Source organism: Equus przewalskii, chromosome 13, assembly GCF_037783145.1.
Source record: "Equus przewalskii isolate Varuska chromosome 13, EquPr2, whole genome shotgun sequence".
Classification (NCBI taxonomy): domain Eukaryota; kingdom Metazoa; phylum Chordata; class Mammalia; order Perissodactyla; family Equidae; genus Equus; species Equus przewalskii.
In genome coordinates, this window is record NC_091843.1 from 28894962 (window position 1) to 28917341 (window position 22380).

Sequence of the window (22380 nt, forward strand, 5' to 3'; positions counted from 1 at the left end):
GTGGATTTGTTGAAGCTATCATTGGTCGCACTGAGTAAGGCAGCACTCTCTCTTTATGTACCGATTCTCCAAACCATTCCAATGGGCCTTTTGAGTAATTGCTTTTAACCTTTAAATTTTCTTAAATGAACATTTAATTTCTCCTGAAATAATGAGAATTCTCCCACCTTTAGAATCGTCTTCTGTTATTATCTTCCTTTACGTTTGAGAGTAAGGCCAAAATTGTGTCTTGGAGTAGGCCCAAAAAATGCTCACCACAGCCACATATTAGAGAAGGGAAAGAGTGTCTCTCATGTCTTGGAGTGGGGTTCTAGGTCAAGGCTGTTCTTTCAGCCATCATTTGGGTGGAAATAACAATAGCAATGGAGTCAGAAGACTGGAGGTGTCTCCCCTCTTTTTTAGCTATGTGATCTTACTTAAATTAATCTATCTGTCTCTCTCCATCTACCTCTTTTTCCTCTTATTTCTAAAATCGTGATAAGAATACCTCCTGAGCGAGTCAAATATTGCTAAGTGGTTTTTTGTGTTTTGCTGGAAAAAGTTCATACCTGTAGTTTAATGATCTTGGTTTCTGATTGTGGGCTGTTTTATAGCATCCTGTGTCAGGTTACCTGATTTAATCTCAAGAATCCATTTGTCCGGCAGCTAAAGGGAAGAAAACTTTGAACTCCCTATTAGTTTTCTTCTGTTGTGTACTTTAACCACTATGTTTCCTTTCAATTCTCCCTGGGGGATGGGGGGCAGCGCAGGAATAGCACATGTCAAGTTTTGTTTTTTAAACTCCAGGAGATGTGTAAAGATTGAGCACAGTAAAAGACAGAAGATAGCAGCTACACAGCATTCATTAGGCTATTCAGACAGACACAAATAGGTTGAACTGAATACAGCAGACAAATTGAATGTTTGGTCTGGTCTTTTAAATATAATTCATATTGCACAGAAGACATAATGCCTCTTAAATTCAGTGTCATGTTGCCAAAACTGTCACAAGCAGACTTGCCAGTTGGTTACCAAGTCCCATTAAATATTTCACAATATTAAGAAAGAGGCCAAGGGTCAAGCACTAGGTGATCACTACCTGACTTAAGGCCCTTTGCCATTTCTCAGTTGACTTACTTATTTGATCACTTCACCCAATCTTCGCCCCCATGTTGGCGTTAGTTTCAGAACACTGAGTCTTGGAGGACGCAGATGCTTCAGATAGAATCTTGGGTAACTTTTCTTCTTCGGGCATCAATTTCTTCACCCAGCACACAAAGTTTCAATGCAAACTAAAATTCAAATATATTCAATTTCATCATTATTTATTGAGATGATGTATATATCCAATACATACACTAGAATGTTCCATTAATGTTAGCTATTGTTACTATACTCACATGAATATTTGAGATTAGAAACATGACCTCTGCAACCTTCACTTTAGTTGACTACACATAAAGTGACTAGGGAACAATAAAATATAAAATAGAGAATAATTATAATAGTCCTGGACTAAATTGGTTATAATGGCATTTATTGACTTATTCCTGAGAATTTCACTACGTGGAAATCTTTTGATGCACAAATTTGCAAATTCTAGAGATAAAATCTGAAATATAGTCTCTTTCTCACTCCCAAATTAACCTCCCCCTCATCACCACCATACGTAATTACAGTGGCTTTTTGTTTTAAGCTTGTCTTCATACTTAAGAGAAAAGAAGTTACACAATTTGGTCCCATGCTGATCATCAGATTTATTATTTTTATCCATCCAAGTCCATGTTTTCTGTTACCTATTTCTTAAACCTTACTTCTAGTCACCCTCCAGGTAATGTCCACTTGTAATTGTCTTACAATTATATTTTAAAGTAAGAAGCATAATTTTAGAATATTGTTTACAAAGATTGCCACCAACAAATCCTCACATCTCTCCATTTCCCCTCTCCTTGAATCTGAGCTGTTCATGTCACTTTCTTTTACTGACAGAAAGCATGAGACAACATGCCATTTTTAGGTCTAAAGAGCCTGGGAGGGTTGGATGAGAGACTATGGAGAGAGAAAGAGAGACAGAGACAGAGACAGACAAAGAGAGAAACCTCTGGCCATCCCACTGAAAAATCAGAAATGTGACTGAAATTATCATGGATCCCAACAGACTCACCCAGTCAACACCATATGAAGCAGGAGCAGAACTTTCCCGCTGAGCTTACACAAATTGCAGAATTGTGGGCAAATAAATGACTGTTTTGTTTTAAGCCATTGAGTTAGGGGTGATTTGTTATATAGTAATAGATACTTGTTACAATATTGTTGACAAAACAGTGACTACTTCTTCACATTGAATCAAGACTCCATGATAACTATAAGAGCTACCATTTTGAGGCATTTTGTATGCAATATTTCATTTAATCCTTAGAACAATACTTTGGTAACACCCTGAATATTTGATGAGGAAACTCAAGCACAGGGTCATTAAATAGCTGTTTTCACAGAGTTAACCCTAATAAAGATATTTTAACATATCCGTCTAAGGAACCTCATTCCTGGGTATCTAGAAGCATGGGAATACCCTTCCCAGAAATAGAGACTTGGAAAATAAATATTTGGTTTAGAGATCAGCCTGTGCGTTCCTCAGTTGGAGATCAATTGGTCTTTGGCAGTACAGAACTATGATTCCAGTGTAAGTCAGGGCTGGAAAGACATCTCAGTCCAGCCATATGGAGTAGATTTCTGAGTCTCCTCTAGCATACAATTGGTCATACCACACATATCAATGCTAGGTTAATAGCCTACATCTCTGATGCCAAGGTCAAGTCCTTGCTTAGGACGGATATTGGAAAGTCTACCATCTTCTAGTATTGTGATTTTTAATTCCAGATAGATGCTTCCATTGGTCTACAGAACAACATTTTATGTGTATGTATATTTATATTTCCTGAAAAGTAAGTTCACGGATCCCATTGTATTTTCAAAATATCTATGGCCAAAGTCAAATCAAACAAACAAATCAGTTCTATAATCTATTGGTTTGAGGTTTCCAGAAAATCAATCTTTCTTGAACAAAGTCTACAATTTTTGGATGATGTACATATTACCTGTTCTACTTAATACCTATTTTTTTCTTTAAATTGATGATTTCTCTTTAGCGTCATTTTAACCAATATTGCTTGTTTAATGGGCTGCGTCTATTTTTTCAAATCTACTTTAAAACAAACGTATAGCTATTAGTTTTTTTCAAAAGATCATCTTACATATTTTTATAGCAGATATAGCAGTTTAGTACTTTAAGAAACATTGTGTGTAGTACTTCTATCACCACATTTTCCATGGATTTTAGGATACTGCTTTTTTATTTAAATTCCTCATAACTGGTGAACACCTACTGTATGAAAGAAACTTTGTGATGTATATGTGACTAAATCACAAAATATCACAACTATAAGATGGCTTTGAGAATATCTAGCACAAACTTCATTTTACTCATAGGAAAACAAGGATCAAGAAATAAATAACTGAAATTCCAAAAGCAATGGTAGAGCTTGGATTTGATTCCTACTCCAGTGTTCACTCTTCCAAGTATTTGTTTACTATATTACTATATACTCTCATTTTACAAAAGTTTCTAGAAATCCAGATTTTTTGTAAGCTTTTTCAATTTTTAAATATGGACATCTAACTGAATGGCTACAGAGTATAAATGACCACATTTATGTGTATGTGTATTATGAGCATATGTGGCTTTTCATACTCTGTGACAAGATCAGATAAAGAACAGCCTATGTCACTTAATGCCATAACATAGTGACATACTTGAGGCTGCTTTCTAGATTCTTTTACTAGAAGACTCAGAGATCTTGAAATTGTAAACCCTGGGGTATGTGGGACCTCATAGTCTTCAGAGTGTTTATAAGAGGAAAAACAGATTGCCCAAGGATGTAACGCTTGTTGGTTCTCATGTCATGTCTGTCACACTTATATCCTGATTCACTGGGCTTTTCATGATATCTTACTGCCAATTTATATACCCTATATCAAAAATAGCTAATATTTATTAAACATTTGTCCAGGACCAGACTATGCCATGTGCTTTACACGAATTATCTCAGACAATTTTTAAAACAAGCTATTGTATACAAATTTTTATCTTCATTTCTCCAGTGAGGAAACAGAGACAAATGTCACAGAATTATACCATGATAGAGTCCATACTCTGAGTTTTATCTCTTAATTGCTATAAAATACCATCTGCCAGCATTAAGGCTCAAACAGTACAGCAAACTGTTCATCTTTATCAGATGCTGCACACCACAATGTTGTATGACACTCCAGGGTGTGTTGGGGAATCCTTCAATGTTTCATAATTAGCATTGTGGGTTGAGTAATCACAATTCAGATACTCAGGTATATTTATTTCATTTGCTTTTCATTGGTAGCTCAGAATACCTTAGACACTAAGTTGTTAATAAGAGTCCACGAAAAGAATATTACCCAATTCCTGCATTAAGGGACAAGTTGCCCAAGTTTGAATTCTGTCTCTGCCTCTTATTAACTTGGTGACTGATCAAAACTTTCCATGCTTCAGATTCCTCTTATGTAAGATAAAGATAATAATAGAGCCTATTTCATTGGATTGTTGTGAAGATTTGAGTTCTTATATGTAAAGCCCTTAGAAAAACGTCTTGCACGTAGAAAATACTCACTGAATGTTAGCTATTATTTTTTTTCATTTAGGTTTATAAGTTGATCACTAGCGTAGGCTGACATTATCAGAACAGGGGATTTTAAGTAAAGCTTGTTGAGTCAGCTGATGACATTCTATCGAAAGAAGGTAAGTCTAGGAGATCTTTGAAAGAAGAAGATGTGAAAAGGGAAGTGTGCATTGTGTATGCCTCTGTGCATACGTGTTATAAAAGGGTGGTCAGGAAGGCATTTTTTTGTGTGTGGTTTCAAAGCAGAAAGAAGTATTACTACTTGGTGGAAGTGATAAAGAGGCAAATACTAACTTGCTATAAAGAAATTGTTGTCTATTGGTGGAGTGAGTGATTCTTCAGATTGTGAATTTTCCAAAATCAAGAGTACTCAATGAGACGCTCGAAACTGTTATGCCTTAAAGTAGGGATACAAAACACATATGCCATCAGGAATGAGGAGCTAATGTGAAAGAGTGGAGCTGATCCTGGGGCACCGTGTGAATGACTCATCTAAAGGCGTCAGAAGTTAACCAGTTGTTGGTTATTAAGGAATATGGGCACTGCGTAAGCAGATCTTCTAATTTTTCAAGAGTTTCTAGGAGTCCATCTTTTTATGTGAACTTTTTCTATTTTTATGTATTGGCATCTAATTGAAAAGAAGTAACAGTGTGTGGGTTAAAGAAACATCCCTAAACCACTTCTGGCTCATTTGTCATTTGTTGAGACCTCTGCTTTAGAAGCAGTATGTGAAAGCATGTAATACTGAAGTGCCCTGTCTGAGTTCTGATCTTATTTTTCTCACGTACTCAATTTGAACCTTTGGAAACACTCTTCTCAAAGATACTATTTTCACAATGTTCCTGGCCTTTTTTTTTTCTACTTACACTCCTTCCCCCTCCTTTTCCACCCTGCAAATTTCTCACATGTCGTGGATCAGCTAAAATGCCATCTCTTGTATGAAGTCTTCTCTTAAAGCACTTCAAGCATCTCCTATAATTCTTAGGATAAAATCCAAAAGCTTTAGCTCAGCTCCCAGGGGTCCTTACGAACTGACTCCTCTTACCTTTGATTATGCCTATCTGATTTCCACTTCAGAGGTTACTTTGCATGTGTGTGTATTCTGTGGTTTTGTGTAGGTTCTTGTTTTGTGTTCTCTTTGCTTGGAACAACTTTCCTCCAAATTTGCTTGTGCCTGAATCCTTTTCAGTTCTCAGGATTCAGTTCAAAGTGACCAATTTCAAATAATTCCTCTCTCCAAACTGTACCCAGTTTTTTCTAGCATGTGTCTCAATTTTGTTTCCTTTATAAATGTATTAGTAACTGAAAATGTATTTTTAAAATATTTATTTTTGTGCATCCACTTAAATCTTAAACCCTAAGATTCTTTAAAGTAGGAATCTTGTCTTTGCTTGCCCTGTGCTTAGAGTGGTATCTGGTATATCATAAGCATTGAACCATTATTTGTGTGATTAATAAGTAAAATAATTAATTCATTGGGATTTTTATAAACAGGAACATATCAAAGTATATTAGTTGTATACCTTTGTCTCTCTGAATAGTCTAGAAACACTCTGAAGATGCCAAGCTTATCTATCCATCTTTAGATTTCTGAGTACCCACAACATGCCAATAAACCCACACTTTCAAGCTTTTTCACAATTTACCACACATAGAAAATAATAATATTTTGTGTAGTACACTGAAGTAAACTGATACAGCCAGAGACAACTAGGCTTAAGGTTTCAGCAGTTCCAGAAGCTGTTCAGCTGCCCCATGACTGAAGTGGCCAGTGAGATTTTGTCTCACTTGCTGCTTAGTTCTTCTCTCAGCATACAAGTTGAGAAGCTCTAAATCAAAGTCAATGTGTTCCTTAGGGCAAGATACTGCCCAAATACAGCATATACTAAAGGATGCTAATTTGTGTCAGATGATATGTATGTTCTTGGATGGAGCTTTATCGTCCTTGAGTTCATCTGCATAAACTCTGAAGAATTGAGACTCAAAGCACTGATTGGAGAATTCTGAATTTCAAAAGTACGGTAATATTCTATGCCTTGTGTTTGTTTTCAAATTGTATCCTTTCATACTAAGGTCGTCCAGCAGTTAGTCTAACTAAATCGAACGAAGGTGGTTCCATTGTTACCTGAAAAAAGCATCAATGTAGAAAGTCTGCCAAGATAACTTTACTGAAACTGCTTTCTTTTATGCATAATAACTTTGCTTTTGCTGGTGGGAAATACATTGTGATGGAGACGGGGTAACAGGGAGTAAATCTTCTGATGCAAAAGGCAAATCAAAGGCACTTCCAGCATTGTAGCATCAGAGGAAATCAACATTTTCCATCATGTTTGAAACCAAGCTTTCTGCTTTTTTCCCTGAAAAAAAAGAGATGGTGTTCAGAATGAAATGCAGTGGAAACGGGTGAAGCTCAGGCTGGATGAACTGGCAAAGGGTATTACAGTTTCTAGGTCTGTTTGGGGATAACAATATTGCCTTGTTTTAAATAAGAATTATCTGTATAATACTTAGCATGATAAAGGCTTAATAAATAATTTCCATGACCCATATCCCATTGGCCCAAAATAAGGGTATTGTTCCAATATCTGCTTCCATGTGCTTACATAGCTGCTTTGCAGAATTCACAGGGATTGTGGTAAGTTTTCCCATCCGTACCACACACCGGTTTGCCCATCTTGGGACAGGGTTTTCCATCTGTAGCTATTTTCTCATAGTTGCTGCAAAAAGCCTGTAATTGAAATAAAATTCTTTTCTTATTTCATGAATAACAGCATTGACATCATTAGCTCTCTCAAGGAAAGAAAAAATATGCTAAACTTACACTTAGAAGTTCTTTTTAAAAACTCTTATTTTATTATTACAACTAAATGTATGCTGAAAATTAAAAGAAATAAAAATCACATGTAGTTTTAGCACCCAGAAATACTCTTTGGTAGCATTTGTTATTTTTCCTTCCATCTCTTCTCTATATATTGTATTTCCATATACAAAATATTAAAAATAGAACCACACCATATATATGTTCCATCTATTCTTTATCATTTATTTTTTTCTATGCTATCATGCATATATCATGTTCTGAAAAGTGTGTTTTGTGGTATAGCACTCCATCACAAAGATGTGAAATGATTTATTTCACTAACACTTCATTGTTGTATGTTATATCTTTCTTCTAACATTAATTGGCTGGTTATTAAAGAATATGGGCACTTATTATCTGACACCAAACTTCAATAGTGCAACACGTTATTTTTTGTACCTTTTTTTCTTTACTTTGGATTCAAACTCCTTGAAGGAAGAGATAAGAAAATATGTGTATATACAATCATACTTCTATCATTGATCTCTTCATTAGCTATCTCTTTACCTACCAATCATACAAACAATGCATTTTTTTATTTTTGCTTTTGTTTGCTGAGGAAGATTTGCCCTGAGCTAACACCTGTTGCCAATCCTCCTCCTTTTGCTTGAGTAAGATTCGCCCTGAGCTAACATATGTGCCCATCTTCCTCTATTTTGTATGTGGGTCACCACCACAGCATGGCCACTGATGAATGGTGTAGATCTGTGCCAAGGAAGTGAACCTGGGCGACTAAATTGGAGCATGCCAAACTTAACCACTAGGCCATGGGGCCAGCCCCAACAATGCATTTTTACAAAAGAACTTTTAGAAATACAGTACAAGAGGGATTTATTTAAATCATCCACAATCCATTACCCTTAATCCATTACCCAGAAATTTGCACTATTAACAAGATTGTGTATATCCTCCCTGATGTTTTCTATGCTTATATGTTTCAAAATAAGATCACCCAATTGATAACATTTCATATAATGCTTTTTAAACTTGAAATATACTTTCAATATTTTTCTGTGTTAAGTAATATGCATTCTATATTACTATTTAAATAGTTACAATATATTGTACAAATTATTAAGCAATTCCCCATTTGGAAACATTTGATTTGTTTCCATGTTTTTTGCTAGTGCAAACAATACTGACAGGAATATCTGTAGAAACGTATTTTTGGTACCTCCTCAATCTTTTCCTTAGGCTACATTTCTAGAAGTAATATCTATGTGTTTGAATTTGCCTTTTCTAAGACTTTCGATGCACTTATCAATTAAAAAGTCTGGGATTATTTTTCATATTTCTATTTCCTTTAGGCCTTGAACATAATAAATACTCAGCAAATTTTGTTGAATGGGGGCTGGATAGGAGAAACATTATTATATGATTACAGAATTTAATAAGTAGAATGGAATAAAGTCTGTTCACAAACTCTCCTCACAAGAATAGAGGACAAACTTTCAGTGTCCTCCCCTTCTATCCTCCTTTTCCTAGCCCTACTACAACAAGAGACAGTTTGCGTTTGTCTGCTATCACCTTTATCTGTTGAGATTTTGCTTTTGATTTTACTTAATCAAAGGACATTTCTTCAAAAAGTAATAAACCCAATGTTCTAATTTTTCAGGTGGGGACACTGAGGCCAACTTCCTTTTGGAAGACATTCTTTCAACATCTCACATGACATGGTAACGGAATTAACACTAGAAGTTAGATAGCCCATTGCATTGTGATTTTCTGCGTTGCTTCAGAAACCATAGATTATAAATCCATCTATGCATCTATCCATACATTCATCCATCCATCCATCTATTCATCTATTAGGTGAGATATTTATTGAATTATTGCCATGATTAAAGCCCTAGGATTCAAAAAAGAGAGAAAACACTTTCTCTGACTTTAAAGAGTTCACATTCTAAGAGAGAAGACTATCTGTGAAGCATAACAAAATGTGATAAACATTCAATTAAGTAGATGAGATAGCAATAAATTATTCATAGGGACTATAGAGTAGAAGTGATTTTGCTGTTAGGAGATTTCTATAAAAGTAGGAAACATGAGAGGGATTATAAGCGTCCTTCCAAATGAGAGAATGAGCACACTTTTAATGATGCTGCAGACAGTGACTGATAATTGTCATTCAGAATGAAAGAGCAGCATCAGCAAAGGCATATGAGAGGTCCTGGCATGCTAGGAACTGTAGGCCGTCAGGTGTGATCAGAGCACTTGGTCAAAGGTGGGTAGAGAGTGAGTGGGACTGTATAAGGAGATTGCCAATAGATTGGAAAGGGACTTGAATGCCAGGCTAAGGAATTGGGATATTATCTTCTTGGGAGGTGACAATTATCTATGATTCTGGGGTAAGAGAGTCACGTGAAGAAAGTTAAAATTTTAGAAAAAAATATTCTTTGGTATTAGTGTGGAGGATGTCTGTTGAATGAATTAATTTTTAAAAAGGACAGAGTTGTTTCTCTATTTCTTTGTAAATATTTTGTTCAAAATATTTAATATTCAATTAGAATAGAAAAATTATAGATGTAGAAAAATTATAAATACCTTAGTTACTAAGTTAATAATATTATTATAATTTAAAAAATTGTAAATAACTTAGTTATTAAGATTGAATCAGAAAATTGCAACTTAATAATAGCTATTTTTTATTTTGCGTTTACTATGCACTAACCACTCTTATGGGAGATATATAAATTAACTTATATAATATTGAATTAAGTCCTATTATTAGCTAAATTTTATTGATAAAGGAACTGAGACACAAAAGGTAGAGTAAGTTACTCAAAATCAAACACCTACTGAGTAATTGGGCTGGATTATGAACCTGAATATTCTCTTTCTCAAAGTCCATATTTCAAAAAATAAGCTATACAGCCTCACTATATATTTTTTGTGTTTTAAGGTGTACAGCTATTTTTTATGAAAGTAGACCCTGTTATTACTAATTACCCTCTCAAGAATTTATATCTTGTAATTACTAATTGCTAACCCAAGCTACCAGGGTATTCAATATTTATGAATCTGGAAAATTCTCTCTCTGTATATCCAAGTCTGTTTAGTAAAATTTAGAGCTGTGATTCTCCAATTTTATTTTGCACGAAAATGTCGGACTTCTTAAAACACAGATTCCTAGACCTCAACATCCCTAGAGATCCCAGTTCAATCAACAGGTTTAATACTGATGTGTAGGGAGCAGGAAAGTGCATTTTAAAAGGCATTTATACTGACTTTCCTGAACAAGGTACTCAGACCCACAGTAGCCATGGATTCTGAATTTCCCAGATAGTATCAGTTTATGATTATCTTCCCATTATAACTATTATAAGGACAACTTTCTCTCAAAATTATCCTGACTTGGAAAATAAATGATATTCACCCCTTACTTTTATAAGCATTGTGCTTTGACGATATATAAACTCCTTATATGGAAATGTGGCATCTGGCTAATGTAAAGAAAATGGGAGGTCATTTTCAAGTCCTTTTCCACTGTTAAGGAAAACGCATCTGCACCAATGATGATACTTTGTATTAATCAGTGTGTCATGCTATCATTCCACCTTCTCACCAGACCACCAAATGAACTCAGAAGATCTTAATGGAATAGCCATAGTACTGCCTAACTCAAGAGCACGGTTGCTGTAAGACAGCCTCTTGTTGTGACGGGGGATGCCCATGAGAGAGAGAAGCACATACCTGAGAGCCTCCATGGCTCACAGCGTCTGCAATGAGAGAAAAAACAAGGATAAATCACAACAGCTCAGGAAAATTCCAGAATTTTCAGTTAAATTATCTTTAGAGTTCTTCCATTACAACTGTCTTACCTTATGGGTGAACAACTGAGGCCCAGAGAAGGGAAGTAAACCACTCCGAGATACACGGCTTGTTAACTACACAACCAAGCTTGGAGCAAGATTACAAATGTACAGAGCTCTTTCCCTACACTTGCTATTTGTGAGTTATGTGGCTTTTATCTAATCATGTTGTTCACTTCCTTACCATTTACCTTAAAACTAGGCTATATCTGAAGAAAGGATGGCAAAAATATATGTCAAAGAGGCATTTATTGAACCAGAAAAAATTGTAAAATCCAAAATCTAGAAGCTATTTGATTAAGGATAATCAAGACAACTGATGAACAAGGTGCTAATATGATAATAAAATACAAAATAATTTTGAGAGCATTGAAAAAAATCATGACATTTACCATCATTCCCACTAATACTAGCAATATCTACCATCTACTAGGAGATTTCTATATTTTAAGCACTGTATTAAATCTTACATACCTTAAGTGATGCTAATAATTCTATTTCAAAGATAAGGAAACTGAGATCTGGGGCAAATAACTTGTCTAAGGACATGCACCTTGTAAATGTCAGAGCAGGAGTCAAACCCAGGTGTCTTAGACTCGAAAGCCAATGAACTTGAGCACGTGTAAGAACATAGAAGGTTCACACTTTCTATTTTCATGTGATGGAAGAGTAGCCAAAGAAAGGGAGTACATTGCTCAAAATTAAAGAAAAGGACTAGCAGAATGAGGATTAGAGGCCAAATCTTAGATTCCTCGTCCTGAGCTTTTTTTTCCTCTCTCTCTCATTATCTCTTTACTTTGCTTACCTAGAGCTTAGGTAAGAATACTCAGCTTCCAGTAAAACAGAAACATCTCAGGAAAATTCTGGCAGTTGAATCTCTTTAGATAAGAATTTCTTGAAGGTGACTTTAAGTGGAAATCTCTAATTTCAATACAAATTGTTTCCTTGAAGAATGAAGCTTATTTATAACCTTATACTGTTAATCGTGGTCTAGTGAGGGCAACACCATTGGCCTGGATCTCCTAGATTAGCCAGTTGGGGCCCACGTGGCCTAGGACAGGCCATCTCATCCCATGAGATATAACACTGTTTTCGCAAATGGATAAGACTCTCTCTCATAGAGTATTATAGTGATAATTAAAGTGGCTAATTTGTAAGTAAAAGTTCCTTCTGAATTAAAAAGATGATGAACAGTCATCATCACTAACCATCCTTATCATCATCATCACCATAATCATTATCACCATCTCATCATCATCATCATCATCATAAATAACAACATCACATCATGAGTGCTGACGTTGACCAGTCAGGTCCAGAATTACATTTTGTGTATACATAGTACTCACCTGCAAAGAGGAACAAATAGGCCACACTGACCAAAAGCAGAAGGCTGCCTGATGGCTTCATGGTCAATGAAGTCTCTAAGGTCTGTAGGGAATGTGTTAATAGACTTCACCACTGTGGGTGTTCTGCAGGCTGTATTTATAAGTGCATCCATATGCATGCATCTAAGGACCTATACAGCCAGACAGACTCTCCACCCTGATTGTGTAACCTATTTCCCCAGTGATTAGAGACACCAGAAACCAAAGAAGCTTATTTCGTGCCTTTTTCAAACAGTCAAGAACAATGGTCAGAAACGATGTTTAGGCAGAACGAAATGAATTACATGTAACACGCCCAGAATTTGCCCTCATCAGCATACAGTGATAATTGCAATCAAGTCATTTTCTTCCAATTTGTATATTTTGGATCTGCCCCCAGCAGAGCCTTGGGGCCAGAAAGCTTCCATCTGGCAGTAACCTGTAGGACAGTCTGTATAATTTATGACACCATATTAATGTTTAGTGTCACAACTACCAGGAAAATAAAAATGCTGTTGTGAGGGATTTTGAGGTTGAGGAATTTATTAGACAGACTAAGAGTATACTCTGAATGGTCATTAAATTCAAAACCCTAGATATTCAAGGTGAATGTAAACTGAGGAACTGTTTTCTTCAGCCTCTTGCTTTTAGGCAGTACATGCATAATAGTTCTTATTTAACATTTTTATTTTAACAGGTGTTTCACAGGTGAATTTTAGTCATTATGCATATATGCTGTCCACGCTTCCCTTCTTTCTCTTCCTCAAATACACCACGTACTCCTCACCTTAGGACTCTTGCTCTTACTGTTTCCTCTGCCTAGAAAACTCCTGGCCAAGAAATTTGAATGGCTAGTTCCTTTTTGTAGAAATATCAGTTCAAATATTGCCTGCTCAATGAAGATTTCCCCGACAATTCAAAATACCCCAACCCCAAATCAGATCAATCTGCTTTATTGCCTTCAGAGTGCTTCTCAATATCTAAAATGATCTTTCTTATTTAATTATTTGCTTGTATATTTTCCCACCACCAAATAAATACCTATACACACACATGCACACACAAATGCACACACATACACACTGGGATATAAGCTCATGGATCTTTTTCACTACTGTGTCTCCATGCACAGAACAATGTCTTGCACACGGAAGCATGTAAACATCATTCTGATTTTACAAATGCCAACTAATAAAAATTCCTTTCTTCCCTCAAGAATAATAATTCAGCACTACTTATTCCTAGGATTGCTAAGTGCTGAAAACATAATGACAACAAACACAGATTCATAGAGCTTACATTCTTCATTTTTTTTCTCAAACGCTTGCTGGGTGGAACCCACTGATTCCAGGAACTTTATTGGATTCTGGAAATTCAAAGATGATTAAGAGAAGCTCACAGAGTAAGGGAGAAGAAAACATAATTAAAATTATCCACAAATAGTAGGAGGGCACTGAGGAGAGCACATTCAACTGTGTAGAGTGGAGTAGTAGCTGAGAGGAAGTGGTCATGACCAGGCTTCACAGAGGACCTGGCCCTCAGAGTTATTAGAAAGTTGGAGGAGCGTAAAGTGATAACCAGCATTCCAAGAATAAAGAATAATATGGGAAAAAATAAGACCTGAGGTATATTTTTAGAAATGAGAATAATGGAAGGAGTCAAATGCAGAGACAGGCCTTAAAGTAAAATGCTTTATAGGCTATGCTATGGTTCTTGCTCTTGGGGTCCATTAAGATCCCTGGATCTATAAGTTTACAGTTTTCATCAAATTTAGAAATTTTATAACTATTATTTCTTCAAATACATATTTTTTTTCCTTCATAACCCTTCTCCCAAGCTGCATGAAGTTGTCCCACAACTTACTGATGCTCTCTTCAATATTTTTTTCAAGTTTTGTTTTCTCTGTTTTATTTTTGTTCATTTCTAATGCTGTGTCTTCAAGTTTACTAGTTTTTCTTCTGCAATGGCTAACCCACTATTAACAGCATATGGTGTATTTTCCTTCTCAAACATTTCGTTTTTTCATCTTTAGAAATTCTCTTGGATTCCTTTTTTCTATCTTCCATCTATTTACTCAGCATGTTCTATCTTTCCTTTACCTTCTTGGGCATAAGGGATAACTGGTTTAATAGACTCATCTATCAATTATATCGTTTGTGTCATTGCTGGATCTGCTTATATGATTGATATTTTTCCAGATTTAGGGTCATGTTTTCCTGTTTCTTTGCATACCAGATGTTGCGAATTTTACTTTATTGGACACTGGATATTTTTCTATTTCTATAAATTTTTTATCTCTGTTCTTGGATTGCAGTTAAATTCCTTGGAAACAGGAAGCACATATCATATATATAGATATATACATATAGCAACGTGCATATGTATATACATTTATCTATTTATTTTGAGACTGGCTTTAAAGCTTTGTTAGACAGACACAGAGTAGCCTTCAGTCTAGGGCCAATTTTACCCCACTTCCTAGGCAATGACCTTTTAAACACTCTAGTAGATGCCCAAGTATTATAAAGTTTTTCAATCTAGCTCATGGGGCCATAAAATATTTTGAGTCCTGAGTAAGGTCCAGGGATTGCTCTTTATCTGCTGCATTGGGGTGGTTCTTTTCTTGTCCCTGTGTAGTTTCCTAACCACAAATGCTGATCAGTATTCAGCTGAAGATTATAGAGGGTTCCTCTGATGATCTTCAGAGCTCTCTGAATGTCCTCTGAACTCTAGTTGCCTTGTCTTCCCATATCCTCAATTCAGGGTGCCTACAGGCTTCTCTTGGGTTTCCTCCTCCTGTGCTTTCACCTGGAAACCGTCTAGGAATTAAACTGGTGCTATCTTAGAGCTCACCCCGTTTCTTTCTTCCCTCAAAAATCAGCGTTCTGTGCCTAATTCTGATGTATCAAAACCATTGTTTCATATATTTTGTCTAATTTATTAGTCATTTCAAGTGGGGGAGTAAGTCCAGTCCTTCTTACTTCATCTTGGCTGAAACTGGAATTCTATACTAAAGATTTGTTTATTTTGTTCTTACTCTAAAGGTGATGAGATTTATATGCAGGAGTAACATGATTAAAAATAATTATGAAGATCACTGCTTCTACCTTATAGGAAATGGGTTAAGAGTGAGTAAGTGTTATGAGGCACTGGAGTCTAAGAAATTATTTTCTTAAGTATGCAGTAATAAGTGAGGTCTTCTGTCCTCAGCTAAAACATTATTCATTCCTACAACTCATCCTCTCTAAATTATTGTATCTCATGTGCCAGTATCATCAACTCTTTAGTCCTATCTTCTTTACTTTTGATGCTGACTCAAAAAAATCTTTTGCCCTTTACACAAAGTAGTTCTTTCAATATTTAAAGACATGATACGTTCAAGGGAGGCAAGTTGGTGCTGGTGCATAGTTTTATTTGCCCCTGCAACTGGTCAGGGGTGCCATTCCACTGATTTTCTGAGACTAAGACAGGTGGAGAATTAGCTAAGTTAGAGACAGGGTTAAATCTGCATTGGTGCCAGAGGAAAAGAATACAGGCTTGTAAATGAGTAGAGCAGGTTTCTCACATTGAATAACTTTAAGATTTCTAGGTAGTTCTGAAACTCAAACTCCATATAATCATTAACATATTTCTCATAAAATTTCTCCTGTCCAGAAAACGATTTGAAGCAGCTCACCCTAAAATGCACATGCTTATAATTTTGGAAATAGAAACTGGAAATGAAAAGTTACGCAAACGTTTGAGGAAGAAAATAAGCTGATTATAAGGGCTAATGGTTATCATGCTTGTACATTAAATTTGGACTAAAACTTTCTGGAAGCCCAGGAAAAAAAAGAAAATCGGTGCGTTAAATAAATGTGGATTATCTGAAAGTAAAAAAGAATATGATTGATATCCTGGTAGGCACATTTGCTAATATTTTTAAATACTGAATTATGTCAAATTTATAGTAAAATACAGAAAGCGATAGACACATGCATGCTCACCACTCATTTACTAGAAGTTAATATTCGTCCAAATATTTTTATTTTATTTTTAAATAAATAAATCACATTTTAAAATTCTAAAAGAAACATGGGACATAAAATGTTAGAAATTGTTAGTCAACACAGTATTGAAAGAGAAGAACTAAGTTGGAGGATTGACGCTACTCAACTCAAGAATTACTATAAGGTCATAGTTATTAAGACAGATGGCCTTGGAAAAATAATAGACATATAGATCAGTGGAATAGAATGAAGAGTGTAGAAATTATACACATTAGTTATTGAAAGGATCTTTGACAGAGGAAGAAAAGCAATTCAATGGAGAAAGTATAGCTTTTTCAATAAAAGGTACTAGAGCAACTGGACGTCCACATGCAAAAGAAAAAAACAAAAACATTCTAGACACAGACCTTTACATCCTTCAAAGAAATTGACTCAAAATAGGTCATAAACCAAAATGTAAAATTCAAAACTATAAAACTCCTTAGAAGACAATTTAGGAGAAAATGAAGATAAATTTGGGGTTTTTTGATTGCTTTTTAGATACAACAGCAAGCCATGAACTGACAAGCCGAACTTCATTAAAATTTAAAATTTCTGTTCTGCAAAAGAAAACTGTCAAGAGAATGAGAAGATAAGCCTTTGACTGGCAGAAAATACTTGCCAAAGTGTAGGTGACAAAGAACTGTTACCCATTACACAACTCTTTTAACCATTAAAGATAAGGATTCATTAAACATTATCTCAAAGTAAAAGAATGTATTCTTTCAAGATAAGAACGCCTACTTCCTTTCCTACCTTGCCAGTATCAACATTCCCAAAGATAAGTTTCCTTTCCTGGACACCAGGGTCATGTTGATCTGCTAATCTGAACTGAATATCTCTTTGAAACTTTGATGAATATGTATCATGGGTGTGTTTAATGCATGTTCTTTGTTTTAAAGGGGTGTAAAACTTGACTGAAAACCATGTTTCTCTGGACTGAAAACCAGGTGGAGACTGCCTTCCCAGGCTAGTCTTCAGCTTGGCTCAAGTAACTCTCATGTTATCTCTCTTATCTATAGAATGGTTATTGGTTATTTGCATTGACATCTTAGGACTCATTGATAAGAAAATGAACAACTAGATTTAAAAACACACAAAAGATCTGAACTTTTACTTCACCAAAAAAGATATACAGACAGTAAATAAACATGAAAAGATGCTCAACATCATGTATCCTTAGGGAATTGCAAACTAAAACAATGAGATACCATTATGCACCTATTGGAATGGCTAAAATCCAAAGCACTGACAGCACCAAATGCTAACAAGTCACAAAAAGACAAGGAGGAAATTCAAATGCATATTTTTAAGTGAAAGAAGTCAATCTGATAAGGCTACTGCAATATTGTGATTTATTCTCATATTTATTTGGTTTTGTCCAAAGTTTCTGGCTCACAGATCCCAAAACCCTTGGAATTTCCTAAGTATTGAGAGTGATAAAGTTGTCTTTTGTTATGTTAATGAAGTGACTTTTGGAAAGCACCTAAGGATGAGGGCTGGCTGCCATAGGAGCCAACCATGTGATTAGAGGGTTGGAACTTACAGGGAGAGGGCAGAGGGCCTGGAGGTTGAATTAATCACCAATGGCCAATGGTTGTATCCATCATGCTTATGTAATGAAGTCTCCATAAAAACCCAAAAGGATGCGGTTGAGGGAGCTTCCAAGTTAGTGCATATATGGAGATTTGGGGAGAGTAGCATGGTAGCATGTCTGAACAGGGTATGGAAGCTTCACACCCTTCCCACATACCTTACCTCATGCATCTCTTCCATGTGGCTGTTCCTGAGTTTTATCCTTTTATAACAAACTAGTATATAGTAAGTAAAATGCTTATCTGAATTCTGTGAGCTGCCGTAGCAAATTAATCGAACCCAAGGAGGGGGTTATGGGAACCTCTGATATATAGCCAGTGGTGAGAAGTACAGGTAACAACTTGGACTTGCAATTGACTTCCTGAGTTGGAGAGGGTTGTTGATCTGTAGTTAGTAGGTCAGAAGCACAGGTGACATCCTGGGGTGGGGGGTAGTCTTGTAGGACTGAGCTCTGACCCTGTGGAATCTAATGCTGTCTCCAGGTAGATAGTGTCAAAATTGAGTTGAATTTTAGGACACCCAGCTGGTGTCAGAATTGTTTGGGGTTGTGGGGGAAATCCCCCCTCCCACATTGAAACTGGCATCCAAGAACCACAAAGAGCTATATATGGTGTGATTCTAAGTGACATTCTGGAAGAGGCAAAACTATAGAGACAGTAAAAAGATCAGTGATTGCCAGAGGTTCAAGGGTAGAGAGGGCTGAACTGGTAGAGTACAGGAGATTCTGAGGGTTGTGAAGCTACTCTGTGTAATACTATAACAGTGTTTACATACATTCATCAAAACTCGACAGAGAGTGAACCCTATTTTAAACTATGGGCTTTAGTAATGATGTGTCAATGTTCATTCATTCATTGTAACAAATGTACCTCACTGTTGGGGGATGTTGATGGTGGGGAACCAGGGGAGAGTATTTCAATTTTTCTGTGAACTAAAAAGCACTCTCAAAATAAAGTCTATTAATTTAAACAAAGAAGAAGATAAACGTGCCAGAAACTGGAAACAAAACGAAAAATAGCTGGAAGCTCTAGTTCATTCTCAACAGGCTACTGAGCGCATTTCATGGCTATTTCCCTAAAACTGGAAGATATTTTCCTTCAAAATTATTATTCCGTTTAAAACTATACTTCCTTGTAGGTGCATGACATAGCACTTTATGATATTCATAGAGACTTTATACACATTATATTTATTTGTTTTTCCTAAAATCACATCTGTGAAGTCTTATCATTATTGTACATGTGACGCTATTGAGGCTTAGCAAGTTACAATTTAACTCACTATTGCTAATAGAACCCAAACCAAAGACATCTGTGTAACTTCAAATCCAGTTCTTCCCGAGAGCTCAGCATCCCTGGAGAAAACAGACTGACAGACTGTTGAGAGTACAGATGAACGAAGAGCACAGATGGATTTCTAATACAGAAAACTTTGATGGTGAGGGCAAAGGCTGCCAAGACCCCTGCTGAGGAGATGCCATTTGGGCTAGAAGAGCAAAGAAGGAATCCGTGAAAAAGAATGATTATTCTCTTTTGCTGTCTTTTTGTTTTACATAGTTCACCAGCCTACACATTTCTATCGAACGGAGCTTCTCTCTCAGAGTGTTTCTGCAGGGTGATATTTCCCATCTAGGCAGCGTGGTGCAACAGTCTCCTTCAAACCAGGCATGAGCAAGAAGAAGCAAGTCTCCAGATTCTAGGACTTGAGGAACAAAAAGCTTGGTGTCCTTAGAGAGATGACAATGAAATCATACACAGTGCTGTTTCATGAGACTGTAGGTTTCACTTATATAAAAGACTATGAAGGTTTTCAGTAAGTCCCTGAAATTAACCTATAATTAGTTATGACACCTGTAGGAGGGGCTCAATGCCTCTTTAAATACAGAGTAAGCCAGTATTTAATGATGGCTGCTTACGTCTATAAAACTGTTTTCAAAGCATTGCACATCTAACAAGGTTATTACCATAAAATGAGTTAGATTTTATCGGGTGAGCAAACAGTTTTCGGTATAATGAGAACTTGAGGACAGTATTTATTAAGTCAAACTATTCTCATAAAAAATAAAATAATTCAGGTAACTGCCATCATTACTCTGACCTGAGCATTGTGTGGTCCCGTCTCTAACTACTGCTTCCCTTTCTCAGTAGATGATCTTACATAATTTTTTCTTACATACTTTTTCAATACTCTGTTAATAACTATAGGCACCATGCTGGGAATAGAACTCCAGACCTTATTCATCTTATAGTAGAAAGTTTGTACCTTTTGACCAACATTGTCTCATTTCCCCTACCCTGGCAAACACCATTCTTCTTTCTGGTTCTATGAGTTTGACTTTTTTAGATTCCACATATAAGTGAGATCATACAGTATTTGTCTTTCTGGGTTTTGCTATTACATGTAGCAGTGTCTTCTAGGTTCATACTTGTCAAAAATGGCAGTATTTTCTTCATTTATTTGGCTGAATAATATTCAGTGGTATATACTGTTGAAGTAATTAAACAAGGATCCTTTAAACTGAAGTAGCTCCATTGCCTTGGTAGCCTATGTAGTAAGCAAACCCAAAATTAAACCAGAGTCAACACACCCAAATCTGAGAAAACAAAACTTTAGAAACCTAATCACAAACAGCCAGATAGGCTTTCCCAAATAAGGCAACTGCTTACGCTATCGCTAATCAAATAATTTCTTTGCTTTGCTTTTATGTCTTCTTTATAAAAGCCTTACCTCTAGCTTCTCAGAGCAGAGCACCCCTAGCTACTTTCCATTTGGTGCTGCCTGGTTTGAATCGATGTTTGCCCAAATAAACTCTTGTAAATTTTAACGTTTCAGTTTATCTTTTAATGATATATACCAAAATTTCTTCATCTAGTCACTTGTTGGTGCGTGCTCAGATTCTTTCCGTGTCTTGCCTGTTGTGAATAATGCTGCAATGAACATGAGAGGGCAGATATCTCTGAGATCCAGGTTTTATTTCCTTTGTATATATACCCAGAAGTGGGATTGCAGTACCATATGGTAGTTCTATTTTTAATTTTTAAGGAATTCCCATGCTGTTTTCCACGACTGTACCAATTTGCAATCACACCAACAGTGTGCATGGATGCCTTTTTCTCCACATCCTTGCTAACAATTGTTACCTTTTGAAATTTTAATAATAGCCATCCTAATAGATGTGAGGTGATATCTCATGATTTTGATTTGCATTTTCCTGATGGTTAGTGACGTTGAGCATCTTTTGATGTATCTAACAGCCATTTGTATACCTTCTTTGGAAAAATGTCTGTTCAGTTCCTCTACCCATTCCTTAATCGGATTTTTTTTTAATTATATCAGTTCCATGTATATTTTGAATATTAATCCCTTATCAGATACATGGCTTGCAAATATTTTCTCCTATTCTGTAGTTTGCCTTTTCATTCTGTTGATCATTTCTTTTGTTATGTAGGAGCTTTTCAGCATGTTTAGTTTTGCTTTTTTCTTATGCTTTTGGTGTCATATCTGAAAAATCATTGTCAAAGAGCTTTTTCCTACATTTTCCTATAAGAGTTTTATAACTTTAGGTCTTATGTTTAAGTCTTTAATCCATTGCAAGTTGATTTCTGTGTATGGTGTAAGATAAGGGTTCAATCTCATTCTTTTGCATGTGGATATACAGCTTTCCCAACACCATTTGTTGAAGAGACTATCCTTTCTTGATGTGTATTCTTGTCTCCCTTGTTGAAGATTGCTTGACCACATATGTGCAAGTTTATTTCTGGGTTTTCTATTCTGTTCCCTTGGACTATGTGTCCATTTTAATGGCAGTATCATAGTGCTTTAATTACTATAGCTTTATAACATAATTTGAAATCAGATAGTGTGACCCATCCAGATTTGTTCTTCTTGCTCAAGATTCTTTAGCTATTTAGGGTCTTTTTTAGATCCATATAAATTTAGGATTGTCTTTTCTATTTCTATGAAAAATGCCACTGGAATTTTGATAAGGATTGCATTAAATACGTAGAAAAGTATGGACATTTTAAC

General features: G+C 35.8%; 1 protein-coding gene across 1 annotated transcript; it reads right to left on the bottom strand.

The window, feature by feature from the left end:
• Positions 1 to 6002: 6002 nt before the first annotated feature.
• On the bottom strand, positions 6003 to 12855 carry LOC103556687 (serine protease inhibitor Kazal-type 12-like). The gene is made up of 4 exons (XM_008528918.2): positions 12713 to 12855; positions 11245 to 11270; positions 7295 to 7419; positions 6003 to 7048 (listed from the first exon to the last, which is right to left on the bottom strand). Exons 1-4 carry the CDS (start codon positions 12771 to 12773, stop codon positions 7003 to 7005), a joined length of 258 nt encoding a protein of 85 aa, XP_008527140.1. The 5' UTR covers positions 12774 to 12855; the 3' UTR covers positions 6003 to 7002.
• Between the last annotated feature and the right edge of the window lie 9525 nt (positions 12856 to 22380).